Genomic DNA, 24,869 nt, shown 5'->3' on the forward strand with positions numbered 1-24,869 from the left:
TACCTAAGGTTTTATAAAAAATGTTCATGAGAAAACACTTTCAAGTGAAACAATACACGTGAAAATACCATGTAGGTTGTGAAATGCTATTTAAGGGTAATTTATTAAGTCTATGAGGCTGAAAGATTTAAAATGTTCCATGACAGTAGGTTGATTGCAACTAAAAAACTGTTGAATGTTGATTACAAGATGGTAATAAATAAGAAAGCAATCTTTCATTGAGCACTTAGTTTGTGCCAGATTTAGATGATTTACCTACTGGATTCTTTAATCCTTATAACAACTTTGGGAGGCAGGTATGATAATCCTGTTACAGACCCAATGAAACAATTCAAGGAAACACACTAAACACCCGCCTTAGCTTGTTTCCTCTGTTCCCTGCTGAATTCTTATACACAAAGGAGCTTCTGCCTCTGACTTTTCTTCTCTTGGAGGACACGGGGATGATGTTAAGCTACCTCCCTGTTTGCCAGGTAAGTCCCCCATGAGGGGATTTGTTCTGGCCTGGGCTTTGCTAGGTGAAGCAGTTCTAGATAGCTGAATGTGGATCAGCTGATCACTGTACCATAAAATATACTGGAGAGAGCAAATAAGACAGACAAAACATGCCATTTCAAGTATTCTAATGGCAATAATTTAGAAAGCACTATTCAAAAATATTATAAAAAGATTTTTCCTTTTAAATAAATTACTATGCTACAGCCTATATTGTTACCATGTGTTATTAGCAAATGCATAGGAGCATGATGAGACCAACTTAGTGTAATAACAAATGTTGATATGGATGTTACCATACTGACGTTCATCATACATGGAAAATATGTCGGAGATTCTGAAACCTCAAGCCAGTAGCTTTTTGACAAAATTCTTTTCGTTTAGAGGATTTTCTGACTTAACAAAATTTAAGGATTAAATTATAAAACGATGAACAACTGGTTGTTTATGGAATGATTTCCTACTAACTAGACATTTTCTTAATAATATGTGCATTTTCATTTATATTTATGTTAAAAATACTTAAATTTGCTTTTGTTTGGGTTTCATTTTCCACAATACTTCTACATTCTGCTAGAATTTAATCATGAACAAAATGCCACATCATTCCTTATCCAACATCATGAAATCATTGCAGATGAGGTGAGGAGATAAAGTAATTGGATTAGAAATGGGTGGTTTAAGTTTACACCATTTTATTATATCAGGAATTTTTGATACTTGAGACGTAGATTTCCACAGCTGTGCGATCACTTGTCCTAGGATATGTATGTGAAACCAGGTTCTGCAATTTTGTTATTTTTAAGTTCTGAAGGAGGGTAAACATAGATGGTCAAATCTGTTACCTAAAATAATTTCATCTGAACAACTGGTATATCAATTGGTACAACATGAGGTATGATGCTTTTATTGCTAAATATTTCTTCCCTTGATTCTGTTTTCTATCACTTTGGGTTTATAAACAATTTAATGAATGGTTGGATAGCAGTATGTGATCATAATAATTTGTGTTTTTACATTTTCTATTCATTTTCCCCATAATCTTAAAAAATAAAATTGTATGTATTTTTTCAGTATTAACAAACATATTGGCCTGTTGCAGAATATTTTTATAAAGTGTTAAATTTTCCATAAAACATATACAATAGTTGACCTATTAAATTATTTGAGGAGGAAAAGAAATGTTTGTTGTAAGAAACATCTATATCAGAGAATAATCCAGTTATGTTTTTTTTCTGTGTTTATAACTATATCATTGCATAAGTAATATTTAGGTAGTATTAGAGAAAAATGCATTGTTACTATAGAATTTTAATAATCTAGTAAATCATTATTGAAAGAATTGTGTAATTAGAACTTCAATGTTCTTATTTTAAGTTTAGCTCATTTTAGATTTATTTAATTCATAAATGAAACAGTACAATAATCACTATGGAGAGTTTATTGAAATTTTAAGTTAAAAATTTGTAATGTTACTTTTGTAGCTTATTTATAGAGATGATGTACAGTGTTTGTAAAGTTCTTTACAAAGTAACTAAGTAAGGCAAAGAGTTTGATAAAATTCCCTAGAATTTCCTTGGAATTTATTGAAAATAAGTCATTTAGTCAATAGGGTTTTTGTTTATTTGTTTTGTTTTTTTAGAAATGATTTAGTAAAACTTTGACACTGTCTTTTAGCTATTAGACTTTGTATTTTAATTATATTGAGCTGCAGTTTACTTTTGCACTTTCTATGAAAACAAAAAAAATGTAACTGTTTGTAGTTTGTTGAATGTATTTTTTAATAATTGAATGTATTTTAGAAATGCATATTTACATCTAAACAGGAGAATTGCTAATGAAATACTTTTGTGAGTCAGACATTGAAGAAAGCATGGAGGGAACCTCCGGTTATCCATTAATCTGTATTATTGTAGCTAAATTACACTAATTTGTACTCTGTATTATTGTAGCTAAAGTTAAATTACGCTAATTTTACTAACTGGATTTGGGAAAGGTTCAAATTATGGAATATTTCTGAAGAAATCCAGTATTTTTATTTTTCCAATTAAATTAAGATAATAAAGTCCTTAAAGAGTTTCGTATTCTTAAGAGTAATCTTTGAGTGTGGTTATTGTATCTGTTTTTGTGTGCCCCATAGGAGCTAATAGTATAATTAATGGAATTAGCAAACATTATTTGTATTTATACTCAATGTGTGACATAAAATACTTGATTAAATATGCATGAAGACAATTAAACAGTTGGTTATCAAGCATTTTAAATGCCTGCCGTCACTACCAGTACCTAACCTAATAGCAAGTAGTGTTAAAACTATGGAATGACACTGTACAATGAAAAGATTTCCTAAACGGAGATCATTTATTTCATCCTGATTCCAATATGGTTGATGAAAAATAAAAAAAATGACTGATTAGTAAAGTTTAAATTCATGAAACTTTTATCATAATTGAAATTAAGAAACATTCTTTTTTAAAATTAGTCTTTAATTCAGGTTTTTATTAGTTCTATTGTAATCTTAATTAGTGACGTTTTAGGGCACAAGTGAGACTATATGTTACCATGTAGAAATCCTTTTTCTTTTTTGGTAAAATATGTATAATAGCATCGATGCTGAATGACTTGACTTGTACTGAGAAGAGCCAGGTCCTCATAGCAGTTTCTCGAGTCAGTGTTTCCAAACTCTCTTTGGTTCTTCTTTGTTTTGGTGTTAAAGAATTTCTTTTTACCCCATAAATATTATTATTAATAGTTTTTCAGTTACTTCTAATTATAAGGTTTTGTGATGTAGGTTTCATAATATCTTTAGATTTAACAAATGTTAGTGCATGAAAGAAAAAGCAATGATTCTTCATAATCCATCATAGATAGATCTTTAAAGAATATAGTTTTCCACATTTCATCAAGTTGTCTCTGACACTCATGACCTTTAGGAATATTATTAATGATACACTTCCATGCTTATTAACATATTCTTAAGGAATCTGAAGAGATAGAAACGCACAGATGCCTTCTCTGTTTGCTGTAGTAAACAACTTATATGTTAGAAAATGTTTGTTTTCTGGAAAAAATTAACTGGGTCTTAGAACTACCTTAATGGTTGCTCATAGCGGAAGATGAAAGCATCTGCCTTTGCCAGATAGTGTTTCAGAGAGCACGGAATAAAGACTGTTAAGATGCCTAATTTTGCTTTGAATGTGGGACACAGATGTTTTCACCTCCAAAAAGGGATAGCAAGCACGTAAAAAGAAGATTAAACCTGTCCCCCCCCCCCAAAAAAAAAAATGTGTGTTGTAGTACACTATGGGATAGGATTTTGAAATCAAGTAGCTTAATAATCTAAAAAAACCAACAAACAGCAACGCCATTTAACTTCATAGCAGAAAGTATGCCTTCCGAAGTAGTAGTTCTTTTACTGGACCTGTGTAAATTAAATGTTCTTAGTGTGTTTTTAATTAAACTCTTTTTTGACATTATCGTGGGTTTACATGCAGTTCTGAGAAAAAAATACAGAGAGATCCCATGTACGCTATCCTTTTCCCAGTTTCCTCCAGTGATAACATCTTACAGAATTATAGTCTATTCTCACAGCCAGAATGTTGACTCTCCTTCATGTTTAAAAAACGCTTTATGAGTCTTTCCACATGGCCAAAGCATAGCACTATACTATATTCTCTCTTATTCTTAATAAAGGACAGCAGTGCATACCTGTACATTATCTTTAAAGTTTCACACTTGAAATATATGAGTTTTGTTTTATTACTGTGTGGGCACAAAGATTCATACTATGAAGATGTTCATTTTTGAATAGGTGGATCTTAATAAATTTTATGTGAACTGTTCTTTGTTTTTCTATGCAGTTTAATTTATTCGTTCCATTGCCAAATTTTGTTTTGTTTTGTTTTTATTAGAGTACATAGTATACAGATTATATTAAGTGGAAATCTTTGGATAATTTTGGTAGTCAGAATGATAACATTTCTTTGGAATTACTGAAGCTATTTCAGTGGAACAAAAATGTGTTAGTATGTAACAAGCACACCACTGATTTTATTAGATATTGAGGCTATCCAGCATTATACTGTAGAAGCAATAGAGTGTTTATAATTTTCTCTAAGTGTTTATAAAGAACATTGTTCTTATTTTCCAGATTTTTGTACAAATATGGAATTACTGGTTTTTATAGCCTTATTACTTAAGCTATTAGAATTTTTACATTTTAGCATTGCAATCAGTAACGCCTCTGTCCTCCAATTCAAATCTTTTTCAAACATATGGCCAGGAACTCAAGGGAAGCAAAGGCATTTGCACAGTAAGGAAAGACCTTGGAAGAGAGGTTGAGAATCACCCTAAAAGCTCTCCCTTCCTTTAGGTTGGTTGGGTTTTATTTTTCCATAAAGCTTTTTAAGTAATGACAAAAAATTAAAAGTAATAAGCTAAGAATTAGAGATGAAGGTAGAGAGGAAGAAAACATTGGCAAAGAACAAAATAAAGGAAATAAAAAGATTTATTTTTAAAAGCTGAGGAGTTAGAGCAGTCTAATGTGAATGCAGGCATCCCATCCCAGTCATGGAAAACAAGGTGAAATGGTGCTCAGTAAATTCTTTTGAAAATTGAGAAATAGAAATTTTGGAAACATTTGATGAAAAACTGATCTGAATTTTATAAATATGGCTATTCAAAGTGGAAAATAACTTCATTAATTTAGAAAGTTCACTTGTGTGCAGCTTTTTATTATTCGCTTGACTTTTGAATAATAGGCATTTCTAAGAAAAAGATGGGTTTTGTTTTATATACCTTTTTTTAAAGACTTTTATCTTGCTATTAACAAAGAAGTCTACATTTGCTTTTGCTTATTTACAGTTAGCCTCACCTTTGACATTTGATTTGGCTGTGACATCCTAAAGTTTCAGGAAGTTCTCTCTATAAAGCATATTTGAGACAATGGTTACTTGGATTCTCTACTTATTTGTTTTCTTGATGTGCACATGTCGAAACTTACAGTGAGTCTCTTACGTCAAAATGCATTTTTCTGGTAGGGTGTTTCTTTTTAATTCCCCTTATTTATGAGATTAGCAGAACAAGAACAGCCTGATTCTCGGTGTTAGAAATTACAACAAAAAAGAGACAGGAAAAGACATGGGTGATTGCAGTTTGTTCATATGTGTGCTCAGTCCTTCATTTTAAAAACCAACACTTTATTCACCTAAAGGTTTTTATAAAGTTGTAGGGTTTAGTCTACATCCTATGTTGGAATCTTTTTGCTTGTTTGTTGATATTTTTCACTTAAAATTGTTTGCACTTCAAGTTCACTTAGAGTGTCCTAAGAATTTTGTTTTCTGTTTTTTGCTGTTAAATCAATAAGAAGGCTACAATTATGAGCAATTAGGTGGGTAAAGAAGTTTTTAGGTTCTCTCTCTCTTTTTTTTTTTTTTTTTTTTAGTTGTTTTACCTAAAGTTAGTGAGGATATATATTGGAACAATATTTCTTGAGGGAAATTTTGGAAGTGTAGTGTAAAATTCTTAAAAATGTATGTTCCCTTCAATCTAGCATGCCATTTCTAGAAATTTTTTTCTAAATAAGTTATCAAAATATATGCAAATATTTTATATATTATAAATACATAAAGTATAATTTCAACATAGAAACTCAGCTAAAGAAAATTATGTTTTATCCATGTAATGGAATACTGTACAATCTCATAAAAGTCACATTTCCAAATAATAATGACACAGAAGTTTGTGAGTGTTAAATGAAAATACATCAAGTTATAATAGTGTGTATAATACATATATGTCTAAGTGGTAGATCCAAAACTATTTATACCTTTTAAACCAGCGATTCTCCTTTTGGAAATCAATGTATCTAAAGTGAAAGTAAATAACTATACCACTTCTTTAAACACTAAACAAAGATGAGGAGAGTAAAAATAATTCTCCCTGTGAGAATTATTATATATTTAATGTTTTAATACCGAAAATTTTAAGGATAGTGTTAAATGTGTATGGTTGGCATTCCAATGCATGCTTATCTACGGACTAGAAGAACGTTCTAAACAAATCACTTTAAAATAACAAATGAGTGAATGGAGGAAAAATAAATAGCACTAATGTCGACTAGAAAGGCAACTATATTGGGTGTCAAAAGGATGGAAGATTCTGAGTGCTGACATTTTGGGGGCAAAAATATCTTCACTTCAGTATTGGGAAAATCATTGCTGTTTTCAGTTGTCAAGTGTAATTAATTTATAAGTCTAGATTAATCAGTATGTCCTTGAACATATTGCCTATATTACTGGTTTTTTTCTATGTGGATTCAGTTTTGTGATTCTTTCAGACCTCTTTAATTCTAAAATGTTCCTTAATATCAGAGCCAATTCAATACACGTCTTTAACATTCCCACAACCTAGCAATCTTGCTACTTTAAAATAAACTAAGTATTGGTTCTGATTCTTTCAACCATTTCATAAAGTGATAATCATTAAAGGGACGCACATGAATAAAATTTCCTTACAGAGGAATAGTTCTTGTCCAATCTTTTGCAATACACATGCACACAAATAGGCATTGTACTGTACATCACGTACTGTATAATGTGACTTTTTTATCTTCATAGCAAATCTCGAACTTCCCCAGGTTACTAAATATTGTAAGTTTTTCCACCACAGGTAATCACACTGGTGGTTCTTTTTGAAAATAATAAAATCATTTGAAACATAGTCTCCATATTATCCTCCTAATGATAATTGCTGCATTGGTGGCAAAACTGGTTTTTTAAGTTCACAGTTCTTACTTGTGAAGGGTTCCCCCTACCAGTTCTTGAATAGCTGCAGAAGTAAAGGTAGATTTTTGCTAAAAGTTCTCAAGTGCCTGGTGGGCCAAATTTGGGGAGTCAGAACCTGTCCTTCTTCTTGAACTTATTATTGGCAGTTATTATTTGCATTTCTGTGAATCTTATCATACTGCCTCTTATCATTTTATAAGTATTATCTCCTGAGCTAGACTGTGAGCCGGAGGAGCCAGGGTCTTAATCTCGCCCTGCCTCATCATATCCTCATACTAGCCATTGTCTCTTGTTCAGGCTGTGTGGTGTACGGGGCAGTGATTAAGCACATGGACTCTGAAATCAAACTGCCTGGGTTCAAATCCAAGCCTTACAACCTTGGTTAATTACTTTTCCAGGTCTCAGTTTCCTCATCTTTCAAGTGAAGATAATGATGATACATACTTAATGGAGCTATGGTGAGGATTACTCGATGAGATAATGCTTTCTGCCCAAAACAGCCCAGCTTGGTAACAGTAAACCTTCAGTCACTAAGCCTTCAGTCACTAGGACATTGTTCCTGATTTTTTTTTTTTTTTAAGAAATCACTACATTGCTATAGTCTTATCAGTATTAAAAAAGCACTGTCCCATGGTGTTCTATATTCTGCTTGTCTATTATATTCATTCAGTTACTAGACTAACTATAGATTTTCACCTGCTTTGATGAAGTTGTGAATGCTTGTCACGAGAGACTCCCATTTTAAGGAATCCTCACAACACTAGCCAGGATCTGTCAGTTACCTCTTTGTAACAAATTTTGCTTCACCTCCTAGGAAATATATTCTCTTAATTACTAAAGCCATAGCTGAGAACATGCACTAGTGTACAAGTGGAAAGCTGATCAAAATAAATGGTTTCGTAATTTTATTACTGAAGTTTTCATTAGGAAATTTCAAATGAAATAACCTAGCTAAAAGATTTTTGTTATTGTTTTTGCCTAGATAAGTAAAGAGGACTTTTTGGCAATAAAATAAAATTGCATGATGATTGCACACTTAGATATTTTGTTCATCGACATGATAGCTCAAAGCAGCAGATGTGCATATCTGAGTCTTTATACCTAGGAGGATCCTTCTGTTGCTTCCAAAACTCAGTATCAAAACGGTCTCAGCTTGTAGTTGCTGGATTGCCACCTTGCTTGCCAGAGGAATGCCTGTGAATGCTTGAGCAAATTAGAGTATGCTATAATAATAGTCCCAGAAAAGAAAAATCCTGAGAAACCTGGGCTTAGCGAGCTGCAGCTCTGCATAAACAAATAAAGCTGTGGAAAATAGCATTTTGAAAAGCATTCTTAAAAGTGAAGAAGCCTTTTCTAAAAGGAGCTTCTTCTATAAGTCTGTTTGACCTACCATCTTTAAAAGGGCTTCCCTCCCTCAGACTAACCTTCAAAAGCATTGGTGATGAAAAACTTACATTTCTAATGTGTTTTAGAAAACCTAAAAGTTTTAATGTGGTTTGGAAAATGTGATGTAACGTTTAATTTTTAAAATATTTGCAAACTGGGTGCAAATCTTTTATAAAGAATGTAGTAGCCACATCTATCTGTAAAATTTATACTTTTTGTTTACTTTTCTTCTTTTTAGTACAATAAAAGAAACTTCTGAAAAGAAGAAAAAAAAAACACAGACCCACTACTCTGAAACAAATTACAATATTAGTGTTTGAAGCATTTTTCAATATTATTAGTCTTCTATTTTTTTTAAATATATTTGTATTGATTTCAGAGTGGAAGAGAGATGGAGAGAGAGATAGAAACATCAATGATGAGAATCATTGATCAGCTGCCTCCTGCACACCCCTACTGGGGATTGAGCCCGCAACCCAGGCATGTGCCCTTGACTAGAATTGAACCTAGGACCCTTCAGTCTGAAGGCCTGACACTATCCACTGAGTCAAATCAGCTAGGGCTAGTCTTCTATTTTTAATGACTGCCTGATATTCCATCAAGGTGTTTTACCACATTTTAGCCATTCCTTTTAACCATTCCTCTAGTGTTCCTTCCAGTTTTTATCTCTTTAAAAGCAGCGCTATAGCAGGTACGTTTCTTATTTTTAGCTTGTCGTTTTCTCATCTACTTATGGACTATTTCCTTAATATGTAGTTTCAGAAGTGGAATTTATTATAAATGAACTAAACTCATTAAATTTAGAGTTCCTTATTGTTCTTTATAAGAACATTTTCTTCCCTACCGGTTTGGCTCAGTGGATAGAGCGTCAGCCTGCAGACTGAAGGATCCCAGGTTCAATTCCAGTCAAGGGCACATACCTGGGTTGCGAGCTCGATCCCCAGTAGGGGGTGTGCAGGAGGCAGCCGATCAATGATTCTCTCTCATCATTGATGTTTCTATCTCTCTCTTCCTCTCCCTTCCTCTCTGAAATCAATAAAAACAAATAAATATTTTAAAAAGAACATTTTCCCTCTTTATTTGTAAATGATATTGAAATACTGTATTTTATTTTCATAGTCTTTATGTTTTTGTGTTTAATTTAAGCATTTTACATTCTTAATGGTAATCCCATTGATTATGAGGCAGTGAAAAATTTACATTATTAAATACAATGTAATGGATGTGATCAATAATATTCCGTGAGCCTGTTCTTCATTAATCGCAGTGTTATATCTGATTTCTTGGTTGCATAGCTTTCAAAATCTTGACTAGTGGTGGTCATTTTTTAAAAAATACTTTTAATCAAATTAATTTTAAAGTCATCACATTATGATAAATGAAGGAAATTATGCCTCAAATATACTTAATTATTAGAGCTATCATTTTGAAAAATTATATTGACATTAATTAGATGCTGCTTTATTGCTGTTCCCCATGCATTCTTTCAAAAATTTATACCCGGATAATGTCTAGGATTTCTAAGCCTAACTATTAAAGTGTTATTTGTCTGTTAAATATCAGTTGAAAAATTCCAATTCCTTTCCCCAATGTGTCTTGTCTTATTAAGTTTCATTGTACCTTTAAAGACTGCCTTTTGTAAAATGGGGAATATTTTAGACTATTCTTATTATGGAATAAAAGTCACTGTGAAGTGGGTAGGCTAAAATAAATGTAGTAATAGTCAGCATTGCAGACTATTTTCTTTTTTTTTTTTAAATCCTCATCTGAGGATATTTTTCCACTAATTTTTAGAGAGAGTGGAAGGGAGAGAAAAAAACATCGATGTGAGAGAGATACAACGATTGGTTGCCTTCCCACATGCCCTAACCAGGGCCGGGGATCCAGCCTACAACCATGGTACATGCCCTTGACCAGAATTGGACCCAGGACCCGGGACCCTTCAGTCCACAGGCCGATGCTCTTTCCACTGAGCCAAACCGGCTAGGGCCAGATTATTTTCTTATAAAGACATTTATTATCTAACATTGTTTTATATTAGTACAGATTTAATTATAAAGGGTCTGCTTACCTTTTGATTTGTGGGGGTGGAAATGGTTCTCATTACTTCATGTTTTATGCTGGTACATATAATTTAGAATTTTTCTGCCTGACATAAGAGAAGGAACACATGATTTGGGAGATATTTTAAATAGATGATTATGTTAAATTGAGAATTGTAATCCATTTGACATTTATAAAGTAAAATCTCTGATTACAAATACACTCAAATACGTTTTTTAATGTTTTGTATGAAAAATCTGACTTTGCGTATCGTTTGGAATTTAGTCTGGTACCAGCTTGTCATCATTTGCTATTTTACCAAACCGATGACTACTATCAGCCCTTTGCTCTACTGTGCTCTTACTTTATTCTACTCTTCTGTGCTTGTACTGCTTCCCTTTAACGAAAGTAAGAAAGAGAGTGAGGGGCTCCCTTAGAAGACCTGCCCTTCTACTAGCCTGTATTTAAAAAGAAGCGCAAAAGAAATTTAGTAAAATTAAAGCCTTTTTACTTGTATGCATGCATATAAGCCTAATCAATGGACACAGACACCAGGGGGGTGAGGGCATGAGTGGAAGGGTGAGGGGGCAATGGGGCAATAAGGACACATATGTAATACCTTAATCAATAAAGAAATAAAAAGAAATTAAAGCCTTTTTTTCTGGAAGTACTTCATTGAGACATTACCACTCTTAACTCATATCTGTCAGGAAATTAGATTGCTGCTTTACATGGATAGCTTGTGGAAACATAGAAAATCATAAATACATAATTAAGATACATATTCTAGCATATTTCCTCCCAGTTTGCTCTCAATAGGACTGAAAAGATTGTGTATGGATTGACCACTGTGTTCTTTGCAGACCGTTCTGGAAGGTGGGCGAGTGCGTGTCCTGAACTCAGCACACAGTGGCTGTGCTCAGAGCACACTCCAGGGCAGCCTTGGGCAAACTACGGCCCGCGGGCCGGATCCGTCTGTTCTATCCAGTTCTCTTGCTCTCCCCTCCGCTCCTTTACTTTGAATTTATATTAGTTCACACAAACACTCCATCCATGCTTCTGTTCCGGCCCTCCGGTCCAGTTTAAGAATCCATTGTGGCCCTCGAGTCAAAAAGTTTGCCCACCCCTGCTCCAGGGTGTGGTTTGGATTCTCAGGAAAGAAGCTTAAACCTTGGAGGTTTCTGGGAAATTACCCGATATCCTATCTATTGCATGACCAGTGTCTTGCCCTACTAAAAGGATTTTCAGCTGTTTCTTACCTTTAAGCAAAGGAACTGTAGGCCCTCCTCTCTCATGGATGACCCAACTCTATGCTTAGATGCATATTCCGAATGTAGCAGACACAGGAATAAGGCGTTCTTAGTAAGCGGGGTGAAAGGAAAGCATTGGGGATATAGGAACAGAAACAATTGTAAAAAGTATTCCAATTAACGTCTATTGTCTAGCACCTGTGTTCCCTTCTGACTCTTTAAAAATGTCCCAATACAGTATATTTTTATCCTTTGATGCAAGTATTATTCTTTCTATTATTATTTCTTCATTGTTGTTTCATGTAATAGTCATTGTTTTTATTTACATTCCATTTTTTTCCACTTAAATTCATAAAGAACATTTTGTGTACTTGCTTTAAACATGGAGATTGTACTTGCTTTAAACATGGAGATTGTCATAAAGTTATCTTAAAATAATTTTAGAGAATCAAGAAGAGAATATATTAGGATTGTGGGGGAAATGGGCAACAGAGAAAATTTCACTAAAGTTGAAACACACATAATTGTACCCCCATCACAGAAACTCGAGTTCATTGAGAGGAGGTTGCAAATCACTTTGTTGAGACACTACAGTAGAAAGTTGGTGTTTCGTAATAAATTAATCTGATTTTCCTTTCGATTGTTGGTATCTGAAGTTCAAAAATTAACTAATCTTAGAAGAAATGTGTTAACCTTTTAATATTAAAGACCTACAGAAAGCATGTGTAACTTTATTTTTTTATCTTTATTGATGAAAGTATTACACATGTAACTTTATTTTTAAGGTGTATATTCTCTGATAGACAGAATGAATGAGACTTATTTTTTCCCAGTTCCTTCCAGCCGCCTCCTCATTGCTCCCCTCTGTGTTTCTCTCTGCTGTGTAGAGAAATGTGTTGATTAAAGCAACAGGTGCCCGGAGTGCTGGAGCGAGCTGGCTGCGTGCCACAGGCGGCGGCAGTGGCGATACTGTGTCACTCAGCCCTGGTGGTTTGCTGTGTCCTCACAGGGAGGGGCGCCCAGTGAAACATACACTGCAGCTCCTGAGGGATTAAGTGTGTTTCCTTTGCTTTATAGTTCAGAATTTTACAGTTTCTTTGTTTGGCGGTTCTCAGATTGCTTAATGATTTTCGAGCCTCCACCCCCACAGCATCGGAACCAGATGTACGTAATAGCAGCATTTGAACCTCTCGATGTGCCCGTTTTACTGCTCAACATATGGCATAACCTTTTTTTATGAGTGCTGGAGCCCTCTTCTGCCATGGAGTCCTAGATCTTACTTATTTCTTGCTTTTTACAAATGTTGATGTTCTGATTTTTTTTTTTCAATAGTGGCATTTAAACTCTGTAGTATTTTAGGGAACTGTTTCTGAGGTCATTCTGTTGTCATTATTTTATTACTGTACATGTTGTCAGCCAGCATGCCTGTTTGTTTTATAGTTGTGGAGGGACCCACAAGAATTTATTTGTATGATGGTCTTGTCCACATTATATTATGATGACGGAGCACTAGTTGAAGAAAAATCCTCTAATTTTTAAGCCTTAGTTTAAAAAGATCTTTTCTGTTTTGCAATTTAAAAAGTCTGTTCATATGAGTACCCTTTAATGGGCCTTAATGCATTTATGTGTTCTTAAAAGTGGCCTTCAGAATTAACCTTTTAAAATAGTGTTTGCAAAAATGGAAGTATAGCCCTTGGCAGCTGTTAGAGAGGAAATTCCCTTGAGCTTATTTGGAAATTTTCAGAAGGCTCTTAACTTCACCTCAGACACCCTGTTTTACTGAACATGCTGGCTAAGATGTGGGCCCCAAACTTCATGTATATTAAGAGAAGCGGCTGTTTTCTCTCTTTTGCAAATGCTAACCTTATGCTAAAGTCAGATCAGGACATCGGGAGCGGGGTGGGGTCTGGGAGAGGGGTTGGGATAGGGAAATTACGCATGCATGGTTATAGATGGGAATAATCCAGCTAAAAGACACAGGCTGAACATGCTGTAGAGAAAGGGGTAATCGGTGGAACTGTAGGAGGGGAGGGAACAGGATCGCCAGTGAAGAGGAGGGACTAAGTAGTCCTGGGTAGGAGAGAAGGAGTGTTTTGTTAGAGGACTTCTGTGTTTAGTAAAGTAGAAGGCCGTGTCATGTATGGAAGGGAGGGTGTGGAAATAGAGAAGTCAGATGATCGCGAGTGGACCAGATGTGAATCTTCTTGTGGGGAGGAGCAGAGCAGGTCCAGTTGATTGGAGGGGTACAGTAAGATTGCCAGGGACTGGTAAGAGCCCGTTTGAAGTAGGATATAGTCCTGAGAGCATTAGGATGTGGCAGGGGGTAGAGTGTGTGAAGAACTGACAGTGTGTCCTTGAGGAGCTGAGAGGTCGTTCAGAATGGTTAGAGAGGAGTAGGCAAGGGGGCAGAGCAGCAAAGAGCCTGGAGAGGTGAAAGGGGCCAGGCTTCCGTGAAGAGCTTTACCGGCCACAGCAGAGCATGAACTTTATTCCTGGGCACTGGGCGCCCAGCGAGAGCCTTATGCTGGAAAGTGCTGTGATCAGGGTTGCATCTGCAAAGATCACTCCGACTACTGTGTGAACATCGGTGGGAGGTAGGAAGTGGGTAGGAGGCTGTACTCATCTGGGCAAAATAAAACAGCAGCCTGAGTGAAGGAGCTGGCACTGAGGATGCTCGGAGGGAAAAGGGAAGTATTCCAGAAATACTTAGCATCATTTTGTCTTTCTGTGGCTTTTTCTGGGGGCAAAAAGGTCCTAATTGGCTATGCCTTCATTAATGTTGCTTTTATACTAGATCAGTTTAGTAATTCTTTATTAGTTAACCTAAAAAGTGTTTTCTGCATTTTGTGTTTGTATATTTAGGTAGACTTTATTACCTTTCTTCTCTAAGTATAAAATACATTGACTTTATAGACAATTGAAAAATACAGTAGGTAAGGAATAACAAATCATCTCACATTCTCTTCTCAGAGACAAATATTATAAGTATTTTCACGTGTTTCCTTTTATCTTCTTTGGAAAGCAGTGTTACCAGTTGAGATCTTCCTGGCAGAGAAAGGGTAAGCACATAGCACCCTTTTTGATGCTGGTCAAAACCAGTGTGCCTTTCTGAGTGTTTCACTTACAGGGCATGGCACTTTGGCTTCCACTAAGTGCTCCATGACCCTTGATACCTTTTATTATCTTCCTTTAAGGGGAAACTTTTAAATGCAGTTTAATGAGAGGTGGCTGAGTAGGTTAGGGGAGAAAGTTGCTGCAGCCCCCACGTAAGGGAAAGCCACTCTGAGGGATGCCAGAGCTCACGTGCACTCGCATTCCAAATGCTCCAGGGAAAATCCATGGGAACAGCGAGCCTAGTTAATTTGTTTATTCTAGGCATGGCAGTAAAACACTGGTGACAAGGACAAAGTAATGGCCGACCAGGTGTGTAGCTGATGTGTACGCTGAAATGTGGTGTGCAGGGCCTGCTGGGAACGGTGCCTCTCCCTGCTTATTTATGTATTCTGTTCAACGTCCCTTTAACTTGGTCTGAGATTGATTGAGACATTATCTTGGACTTGGAAGATGGGAGACACATTGGAATGACAGACACATGATGGATGGAACAACAAACTCTGACAAGGTTCAGTGTTTGGTTTTCTGTTCAGTATTTAGAAAGAATGTTGCTGTCATTGTATAGCATAGGGAAAGAAAAAGTTGCACCTCATTATTAAATTAAATATTTTCTGAGCCTGACAAACATCTCGAGACTACATCTACTTTTTCAGAGAATATAATTAATCAAAGTAAGGACAAAAAGTTCATCACTTGGGCCAAGTTACATTTCTGTTCACTTTGGGTATCTGTCATTTTAGTTTACAAAATTTGATAGTATCATAAGTGTATATCAGGGGTCCTCAAACTTTTTAAACAGGGGGCCAGTTCACTGTCCCTCAGACCGTTGGAGGGCCGGACTATAGTTTAAAAAAAAAACTATGAACAAATTCCTATGTGCACTGCAGGCCCGGGACGAGTCGGCTGCTAAGCAGGACAGGCAGTGGTACCCGGCGTGCCCGATAAATGTCCTTGGCGGGCCGCATGTGGCTCGCGGGCCATAGTTTGAGGACGCCTGAGTATTGTCTTTTAGAAGGATTTATATGCATATGCTATAGCTGAGCATCATCTCTTTGGAGTAATAATGATTATCTACTAATCCAAAACCATAGTATAATAGAAAGCAAAAATATTATAATAGGTATCTAATAAATATATATCCATTGATACTAATAGTGCCCTTTATCTTAATCATGTGACTATTGGGGTGGGGGGAGACAATCCATTTAGTACTCTATTAAATAGGACTGTTAAACTGCTTATGAAAGAGGTTAATGTAAATTATGTTTACAGTGATTTTTTTAAAAATATATTTTTATTGATTTCAGAAAGGAAGGGAGAGAGATAGAAACATCAGTGATGAAAGAGAATCATTGATCGGCTGCCTCCTGCATGCCGTTTACTGGGGACCGAGCCTGCAACCCAAGCATATGCCCTTGATCGGAATTGAACCCGAGACCCTTCTGTCTGCAGGCCGATGCTCTATCCACTGAGCCAAACCAGCTAGGGCTGTTTACAGTGATTAATGCCTTACAGGTACTTAAACTAAGAATACTCCCACGATAGGCAAACTATTTTGTAGGTGTGACACGTAAGAAATGAATTGACTTGGGGCTGTCAGCTTTACTCTGAGTTTTAAATAATTTCACTGCATCTGTCTGCTTGACATCTTCCCACTTTCTTCTGGTAATAGAATTTTTCTTTTTTATAGAAAAAATAACACTTGTGGCTTTAGTGGGAACTGTGTCATTGTATCTTTCCACCCACACCCTTCCCGTGCGCACTGGACCGTCACTGGTGCCCTGGCCAAAATAGTGTGTGGCCGTGGTGGCTCTGGACTTCTCTTGTGGAGCCATCGGGAGCCAACCTTTCTGTTCGGGTTGCTCGAGGAAGGGTCTGGGCCTGCCTGTGATGTCTCGCCTGCTTCATGGAAAGAGCCGGCGTACAGGAATACACTATGCAGATTCAAGGCCTGGAATGAGAATCCAGTCATTTCTAAAAGCCAGACAGCCTGTTGTAAGAGGTATAGCCCCAGTTTAATTTGAGCTAGTTTGGGTTGTTTTCTGTTTGTCTGTGTGTTTCTTTGTTTTTGCTATTTGCAACCCAAGAGCCTGAGTAATGGACGTTAGGATTGCTGTAAGGCAAGAAATGTGAAGGATTATCTGATTGATTGGAAGGAAGATGGTGAGGCAGTGAACTTGAATACAAAGGGAAAAATTTCAAAATGAAAAGAATTCAAAAAGATTGATGGATTTTTATGAAGAAAGAGACATGGAAAAAAACTTTTTTTTTAATGTAACATAGACAGAAAATAAGTTGTGTGCTGATGGAGAAAGCATGGTATTCATTTCTGTGCAACACGTTGCTCAGATGTTTGAAATTTTTAGTCTTCATGTATAAGAACATTGGAGGCAAGAAGTGTAGACCCATATAGGGTTGATGTAAACTGGAAAGGGCAGAGGGGGAGCCATGGACCTAACTTGACCCAAGGAATCAATGTTGGGTCTCGCCTCCACTTCCCTGTGTCCTTGTGCCAATGTTGGGTCTCACCTCCACTTCCCTGTGTCCTTGTGCCAATGTTGGGTCTCACCTCCACTTCCCTGTGTCCTTGTGCCAATGTTGGGTCTCACCTCCACTTCCCTGTGTCCTTGTGCCAATGTTGGGTCTCACCTCCACTTCCCTGTGTCCTTGTGCCAATGTTGGGTCTCACCTCCACTTCCCTTGTATCCTAGGAGAAGAGAGGACATAGTGTCCTGGGCTTTTGTGTGTAAAATCCCTGGGAAGGACTCTCATTGGCCCAGTTTGAATCAGACACCTACTTGGTAAACCAATCACTGTATCAGGGGAAGGGGAAGCAGAGAAAGGGTACCGGGCAGTAGGCCACTGGGGACTCAATGAGCAGGGCCTCTAAAAGAAGGCAAATGGAGCACACGCCTGGCCTTGACCAGTGTGGTGTGAGCACTGCCCAGGTGGGTTCACTCAGCATGTTACCTCTGATACCATGCGAAGTCATGGGGAAATGGTAACTTCGCTCCTTTTATAGAAATAGTTGTATCCAACTGAAATGATAATCACATTATTAAAAAATTATTATAAAGCACAGGAAAAAATGTGAATAGACCAAAGCAAACTATAGGCTCTAAAGTGTTTAAATTTCTCATCTAATATACTGTGTTTGTGTTTTAAAGATGTGGTTTAAATATCCAAACCAAAGCAGTAAACCTAACTGTTAGAAGGCATTATAGAAAACTAGAGGCCCGGTGTACGAAATTCGTGCACGGGGGAGAGGGGTGTCCTTCAGCCCAGCCTGCACCCTCTCCAATCTGGGACCCCTCGAGGGATGTCCGACTGCCCGTTTAGGCCCGATCCCGGGCCTAAATGGGCAGTCGGACATCCCTCTCACAATCCAGGACTGCTGATTCCCAACTGCTCGCCTGCCTGCCTTCCTGATTGCCCTTAACCGCTTCTGCCTGCCAGCCTGATCACCCCCTAACCACTCCCCTGCCAGCCTGATTGATGTCTAACTGCTCCCCTGCCAGCCTGTTTGCCCCTAACTGCCCTCCCCTGCAGGCCTGGTCACCCCTAACTGCCCTCCCCTGCAGGCCTGGGTCCCTCCCAACTGCCTTTCCCTGCAGGCCTGGTCGCCCCCAACTTCCCTCTCTGCCGGCTTGGTCACCCCTAACTGCCCTCCCCTGCAGGCTTGATCGCCCCCAACTGCCCTCCCCTGCAGGCCTGGTCCCCCCGAACTGCTGTCCCCTGCAGGCCTGGGTCCCCCCCGCCCCAACTGCTCTCCCCTGCAGGCTTGATCGCCCCCAACTGCCCTCCCCTGTAGGGCTGGTCCCCCCCAACTGCTCTCCCCTGCAGGCCTGAGTCACCCCCAACTGCTCTCCCCTGCAGGCCTGGGTCCCCCCCAACTGCCTTTCCCTGCAGGCCTGGTCGCCCCCAACTTCCCTCCTCTGCCGGCTTGGTCACCCCTACCTGCCCTTCCCTGCAGGCCTGGTCCCCCCCAACTGCTCTCCCGTGCAGGCCTGAGTCCCCCCCAACTGCTCTCCCCTGCAGGCCTGGGTCCCCCCCAACTGCCTTCCCCTGCAGGCCTGGTCCCCCCCCGCAACTGCTCTCCCCTGCAGGCCTGGGTCCCTCCCAACTGCCTTTCCCTGCAGGCCTGGTCGCCCCCAACTTCCCTCCTCTGCCGGCTTGGTCACCCCTAACTGCCCTCCCCTGCAGGCATGATCGCCCCCAACTGCCCTCCCTTGCAGGCCTGGTCCCTCCCAACTGCCCTCCCCTGCTGGCCTGGTACCTTCCAACTGCCCTCCCTTGCTGGCCATCTTGTGGTGGCCATCTTGTGTCCACATGGGGGCAGGATCTTTGACCACATGGGGGCAGCCATCTTGTGTATTGGAGTGATGGTCAATCTGCATATTACACTTTTATTAAATAGGATAGAGGCCTGGTGCATGGGTGAGGGCCAGCTGGTTTGCCCTGAAGGGTGTCCCGGATCAGAGTGGGGGTTCCCTTGGGGTGTGAGGCAGCCTGAGCAATGGGCCTGTGGTGGTTTGCAGGCCGGCCACGCCCCCTGGTGACCCAAGAGGAGGCCCTGGTATCTGGGGTTTATTTATCTTCTACAATTGAAACTTTGTAGCCTGGAGCAGAGTCAAGCCTTCTGCTTGCTCTGTGGTGGCAGCCATTTTTTTTTTTTGATTTATGTATCTTCTATAATTGAAACTTTGTAGCCTTAAGCAGAGGCCTAGGCTGCCCAGGGCTGCAGAAGCTTGGCTTCTTCCATCGCCCGGGGCAACCCTAGCCTCCTGCTCTTTCCAGCTCCATGGCTGCCGCCATTTCTGTTTCAGTTTATGTATCTTCTGTCATTGAAACTTTGTAGCCTTGAGTGGAGGCCTAGGCGGGCAAGGGCAGGCAGAAAGCTTGGCTTCCTCCATTGTCGGGGAAACCCAAGCCTCCCTCCTGCTCTCTGTGGTGGTAGCCATCTTGGTTGGGTTTATTTGCATATTTGCTCCCGATTGGCTGGTGGGTGTGGCTTGTGGGTGTAGCGGAGTGAGGGTTAATTTGCATATTACTCTTTTATTAGATAGGATACCTGAAAAACAGAATCCAGTAACATGGCGAGCTCTGGCCCCTTGGTGCCAGGAAGCATTGCCCAGCCCTCGCTGGAATGAGTTCTCAGTCTCGGTTGCATGGTATTTCTACCCAGAGGTTGCTTGTCCGGATAAATGTTAGCATTCGTGGAGACAGAAGCGGCTGCCAAGTGATGCACCCTGCAGGCCGGTTGACACAGTCTAGCCCTCAGTTCCCATCTTTGGGTGGCTGATTTGCCAGAAATGTAGAAAAATATTATATTTCTTCATCCAGATGAAATAATTCATTAGAATTCCTGAACTAGGAACTTGCATGTACACACACACACTGACTTGAGAATTGCCAAGGTAGCTATTAATACAAGAGTTTCTGTGTTATATAAATAACATCTTACCAGCATTTAAATAATGTTATTTTTCATTGCAATCCTCATTAGTTCTGTGAAATTGAGTTAATGGTCATGAAGGAAAGATTATTTGAAATACCTATAGAATGTGTTTGAATATTGGGAAGGGAGGGAGTGTCAACAGACCGAACATTTTAATTACGTGAAATTTGAACTAATTCAATAAGGAATACACACTTGAGTAGCCAGATTATTATGATCTCTGAATGCATAATAATCTGGCCACTCAGTGTAGACTGACCACAGAGTTGGGATTTTAAAATAAGGTTTTTCCATGTATAAGAACTGCATTGTGGGTAGTTAGAAAGAAGCAGAGGACTTACTAACCAGAGGCTGGGGGCCACTATCTCCTAGTCCAGCCTTGGGCAAACTACAGCCCGCGGGCCGGATCCGGCTGTTCTATCCGGTTCTCTTGCTCTCCCCTCCGCTCCTTTACTTTGAATTTATATTAGTTCACACAAACACTCCATCCATGCTTTTGTTCCGGCCCTCCGGTCCAGTTTAAGAACCCATTGTGGCCCTCGAGTCAAAAAGTTGGCCCACCCTTGTCCTAGTCCCTTGACATATCAAGATTTGCAAGCTTTCCCTTATACATAAGTACACTGAGTGGCCAGATTATTATGCGTTCAGAGATCATAATAATCTGGCCACTCTGTATATTCTTATAGGCAAAGAATGTTTTAACACATAAATTATGTATTGTTTTTAAATGAATGTAAGGCGATTTGCAAACATACATATTTTTGCACTGATGATTTATTTAACAAATTACTTCTTGAGTAACTATTTGCATAGCTCTCTTTAACAAGAATATATAAATTCAGCCCAACTGGCATGGCTCAGTGGTTGAGCATCAACCTATGAACCAGGAGGTCATGATTTGATTCCTGGTCAGGATACATGCCCAGGTTGCGGGCTCGATCCCCAGTGGGGATGTGTGCAGGAAGCAGCCAATCAATGATTCTCTCTCATCATTGATATTTCTATCTCTCCCTTCCTTTCTCTGAAGTCAATAAAAAATATATATTTTTAAAAAGAATATAAATTCACATATCTCAGGAAGCTTTCCATTTAGATCATTAGATAAAGTGAACATATTGAGAAGTTAAATACATTTAAATAGTGGCCTTGTTGAAAGTATGGGAAGAAGCCTGTATCAGTTAGGGTTTGATGAGGGGGTCAGGACCACGAGGAGTGGTGTGAGGGGTGTGGTCCTGAGAGGTGGGCGTCTGTGAATGTTGTTGGACGTGTACCTGGTGCTGGTCTGACGTAAGCAGAGCCGTCCATCAGGAAAGCAGAGGGAAGCGAGAGCGACTGCAATCTGCAAGGGTGAGCTGAAACTCTTAAAAACAAATGGCACCATGTGTCTCTCAAGCTTCCAAGCCTGCAACTTAGATGATACAGGGACTGCAGAAGAGCTGGTGCACTTCATGGAGCAGCATGGGGACTCGGCTCAAGATTGGGAGACGTGGACGAGCAGGGATTGTTGGAAGCCGGAGATCTGACTGTAGCTGGGGAAGCTGCAGCCTCAGTGCTACAGGCAACACAGCAGATCCACACGTGTGTGTGACTGCAATAGTGCCTGACCTTACCCCAGTTTCCCTGCGTAAACACGGCTGCCACTTGCTTCCCACCTCTCAGGTCTCCTGCAGCATCTCCTGTGGCTGTCCCTGAGCTACAGGTAAACAGGAACGGGCATTCTGGGCAGCGTAGTCCGGCTTAGCTAACCTGACACAACGCGGCCATTACGGTTCACCCTTGTAGGCTTGGCACTTGGATACATCTTGCAGTCATATTTAACTTCCAAATAGAGCAGTAGCAAAGCCATGCTTTTGTCAAACACGATGAAAGTCTCCCTCTCCCAACCTGAAACAGTGGCTTTGAAGAATGCAACTGTATGTTTAAGTGGTTTCAAAGTGGATAACAGAGGACCTGTGTATATTCCTGACAATGCAGATGATGTTTACATGCGTCTCTCCGGGAACTCTTCCTCCAGATAGTACCAACAGGGTTAATGTGTACCATCAAAGTTAAGTGAAATTCACTGTGGAGAATTACTGTGGGAAATTTATAGAACTAAAGCAGAAGAGAATTGTTTCACTTTATAGTTAATGTTTTTTATCTTTTTTCAACTTCTTTGCAGTTTTTTGAGGTGCCGTTTGATTCAAACATGAATAGGACAAAGAACAGACCTCTGGTTCGTGGGCAGATCAGGTAAAATCATGAATATAAGTCTCACATTGCAGAACATCCCTTTGCTTACTCACCCCAAATCATTCCCCGATCTTTGCCTTGAGTCGTGAATTAAAAATAACACACCCCTAAGGGACATATCGGTTGGGATACATCGTACTCTTAACTCTAAACAAAATGTATACAGAACACTTTGAGTGGATCTAAGATTTACAGTTTTGTTGTGGGGGTAACTCATGCAGTAGACTTCCTATTCAGTTCAATTTTGAGACATGAACTGCTTTCACTTACAGTGGCTCTAAGCAAAATCATTCCGTTAACACAAATGATTTCCCACACATCCATATGGGGTCACAGAAGAAAGTTATGTCTGAAGCCTTATTTTTTCACATGAACTGATAATGCTGTTATATGCCAAGTAAATTACTGCCTCCATTACTCTCCTTTTCACTGAATTCATTTAAGTAGAACTAAAAGGCATATAAATATTTTAATATCACTAATGATTAATAATTAAATCTTTCACTTTCTGGAGACCTTGAAACTGGCATTTAAAATATTTTTAATCCAATAGAGTATCCTCAGCTGAGAAGAATAAAAAGAGCTAAATGGTTTATCCTAAGGCAGTGAGGCCTCTCTTCCTGGGTCCAGGCAGTGCCCTCATGGAGCTTCCCGTCCATTGGGGATCAAATAACCACACATGTTAACTAACACAATAAAGGAAAGAAATGCAGGTATAGGCAGTGAGTCTGTAAAAATGATTCTTAATATTAACTGTTTTTAGCCATACCATTCTTATTGAATTTAAAATACCATTTTATTGAAAAGAGCAATAAAGCCAGATGAAAGTATGTAAGAACAGAAATCTCATCTACTTCTATTTTATTTCCCTTTTGGAATATAAATAATGCTTCCTGCTGTGATTATAGTTAGAAAATGTCACAGTACTTTCATTTGAGACAAGTTGTTTTAGGTGGAAGAATGCAAATTCTGTAACTCATCTCAAATGCTAAAAGCTGCTCTCACCACAGGTTAAGTCACAGTCAGGTTCTTACTTCTTTGGAAATTCTTTTCAGTCACTTTTCCTCAGTCACATTGTCCTCTTCTTTAGAACCAGTGGGATTACGGGATAGACCCAGGAAGTGGTCCTCAGGCATATAGCATGATCAGATGAAAGCCAGCCGGACTCCTAGGAGCTTACCTTACTTTGTCCAGTGTGGTCCTTCCCTGCCCATGGGAGAGCAGCATGCACAGCACTCCCAGGGCAGCACGTGGCCTGGGGGTGGTCAAAGACAGAGGCTACGGTACAATTGTTAGTCTCATAACTTCACCTTTTCGTTTGCATGATAACCTTAATTGCTGTTTTATAGAGCAAACTATAGGCTAGGACACAGACTCAAACTTATTTTTATATGTAGGATGTATTTTATTAACTATGTACAAGGAGATGTTAAGAGTCTGGGGCAGAAGTCTTACACTAACTGAAGACTTTATATCTTGTCAGTTAGTGTGTATTATAAATCAGTGAATTACTATCACTACACAGATGTGTTATGAGTGGATGGCAATAGGGGTGCACTAGAAAGTCTTACAGACTATCCGTTAATATTTATTTCTCAGCTTTGGTGGTTCTCACATTCACAGTGGCTATTGGACATTTAAGCGCACAGGATAGCCAGCTTATTATCAATTTTTTTGTGTGTGTGTGTGTTTACTGCCCCATTTCACTTGGGCTGGTTGCCTGTTGAATCTATACAATTTCACAGACTTCATTTACAATCCGGCATGTAAAGTGTGTGTCCTGTCATTGTTGATGGGCAGTAGTATAGTAGGTCTGGGAAAGAAATCTTTGAAAGTCTTTTGCCATTGAAAACTATTTCAGCCTTTGTACATAGCTTGGTTTCTATCCATTCTAAAGACATTTATAAACATTTATGGAGAAAATAAATTTCATTAACTTTTTCAAGTGATTGCAATTTACTTTGAAAATTTTTATTTAAAAAACATGTGCCTGGACTAGTTGGTCTGAGATTTCCTGAGGACCCAAGGAAATGTTCCCGAGGAGCCCTTTGCGCTTGTGGACCCATCTGGCACGCCCCTGCTCTGAGCTCTTGGTCCTCTCTTCCG

The 24,869-nt window shown here is 38.9% G+C and overlaps 1 protein-coding gene across 1 annotated transcript in view; it reads left to right on the forward strand.

Moving 5' to 3' along the window:
• COX10 (cytochrome c oxidase assembly factor heme A:farnesyltransferase COX10) overlaps positions 1-24,869 on the forward strand; it is a 128,515-nt gene that overhangs the window by 72,610 nt on the left and 31,036 nt on the right. Inside the window, exon 5 of the mRNA XM_080678290.1 lies at positions 22,693-22,763. Coding sequence (XP_080534416.1) covers positions 22,693-22,763 — 71 coding nt within the window. The remainder of the gene's footprint in view (positions 1-22,692; positions 22,764-24,869) is intronic.

Source organism: Plecotus auritus, assembly GCF_963455305.1.
Source record: "Plecotus auritus genome assembly, chromosome: 7".
Taxonomy (NCBI): domain Eukaryota; kingdom Metazoa; phylum Chordata; class Mammalia; order Chiroptera; family Vespertilionidae; genus Plecotus; species Plecotus auritus.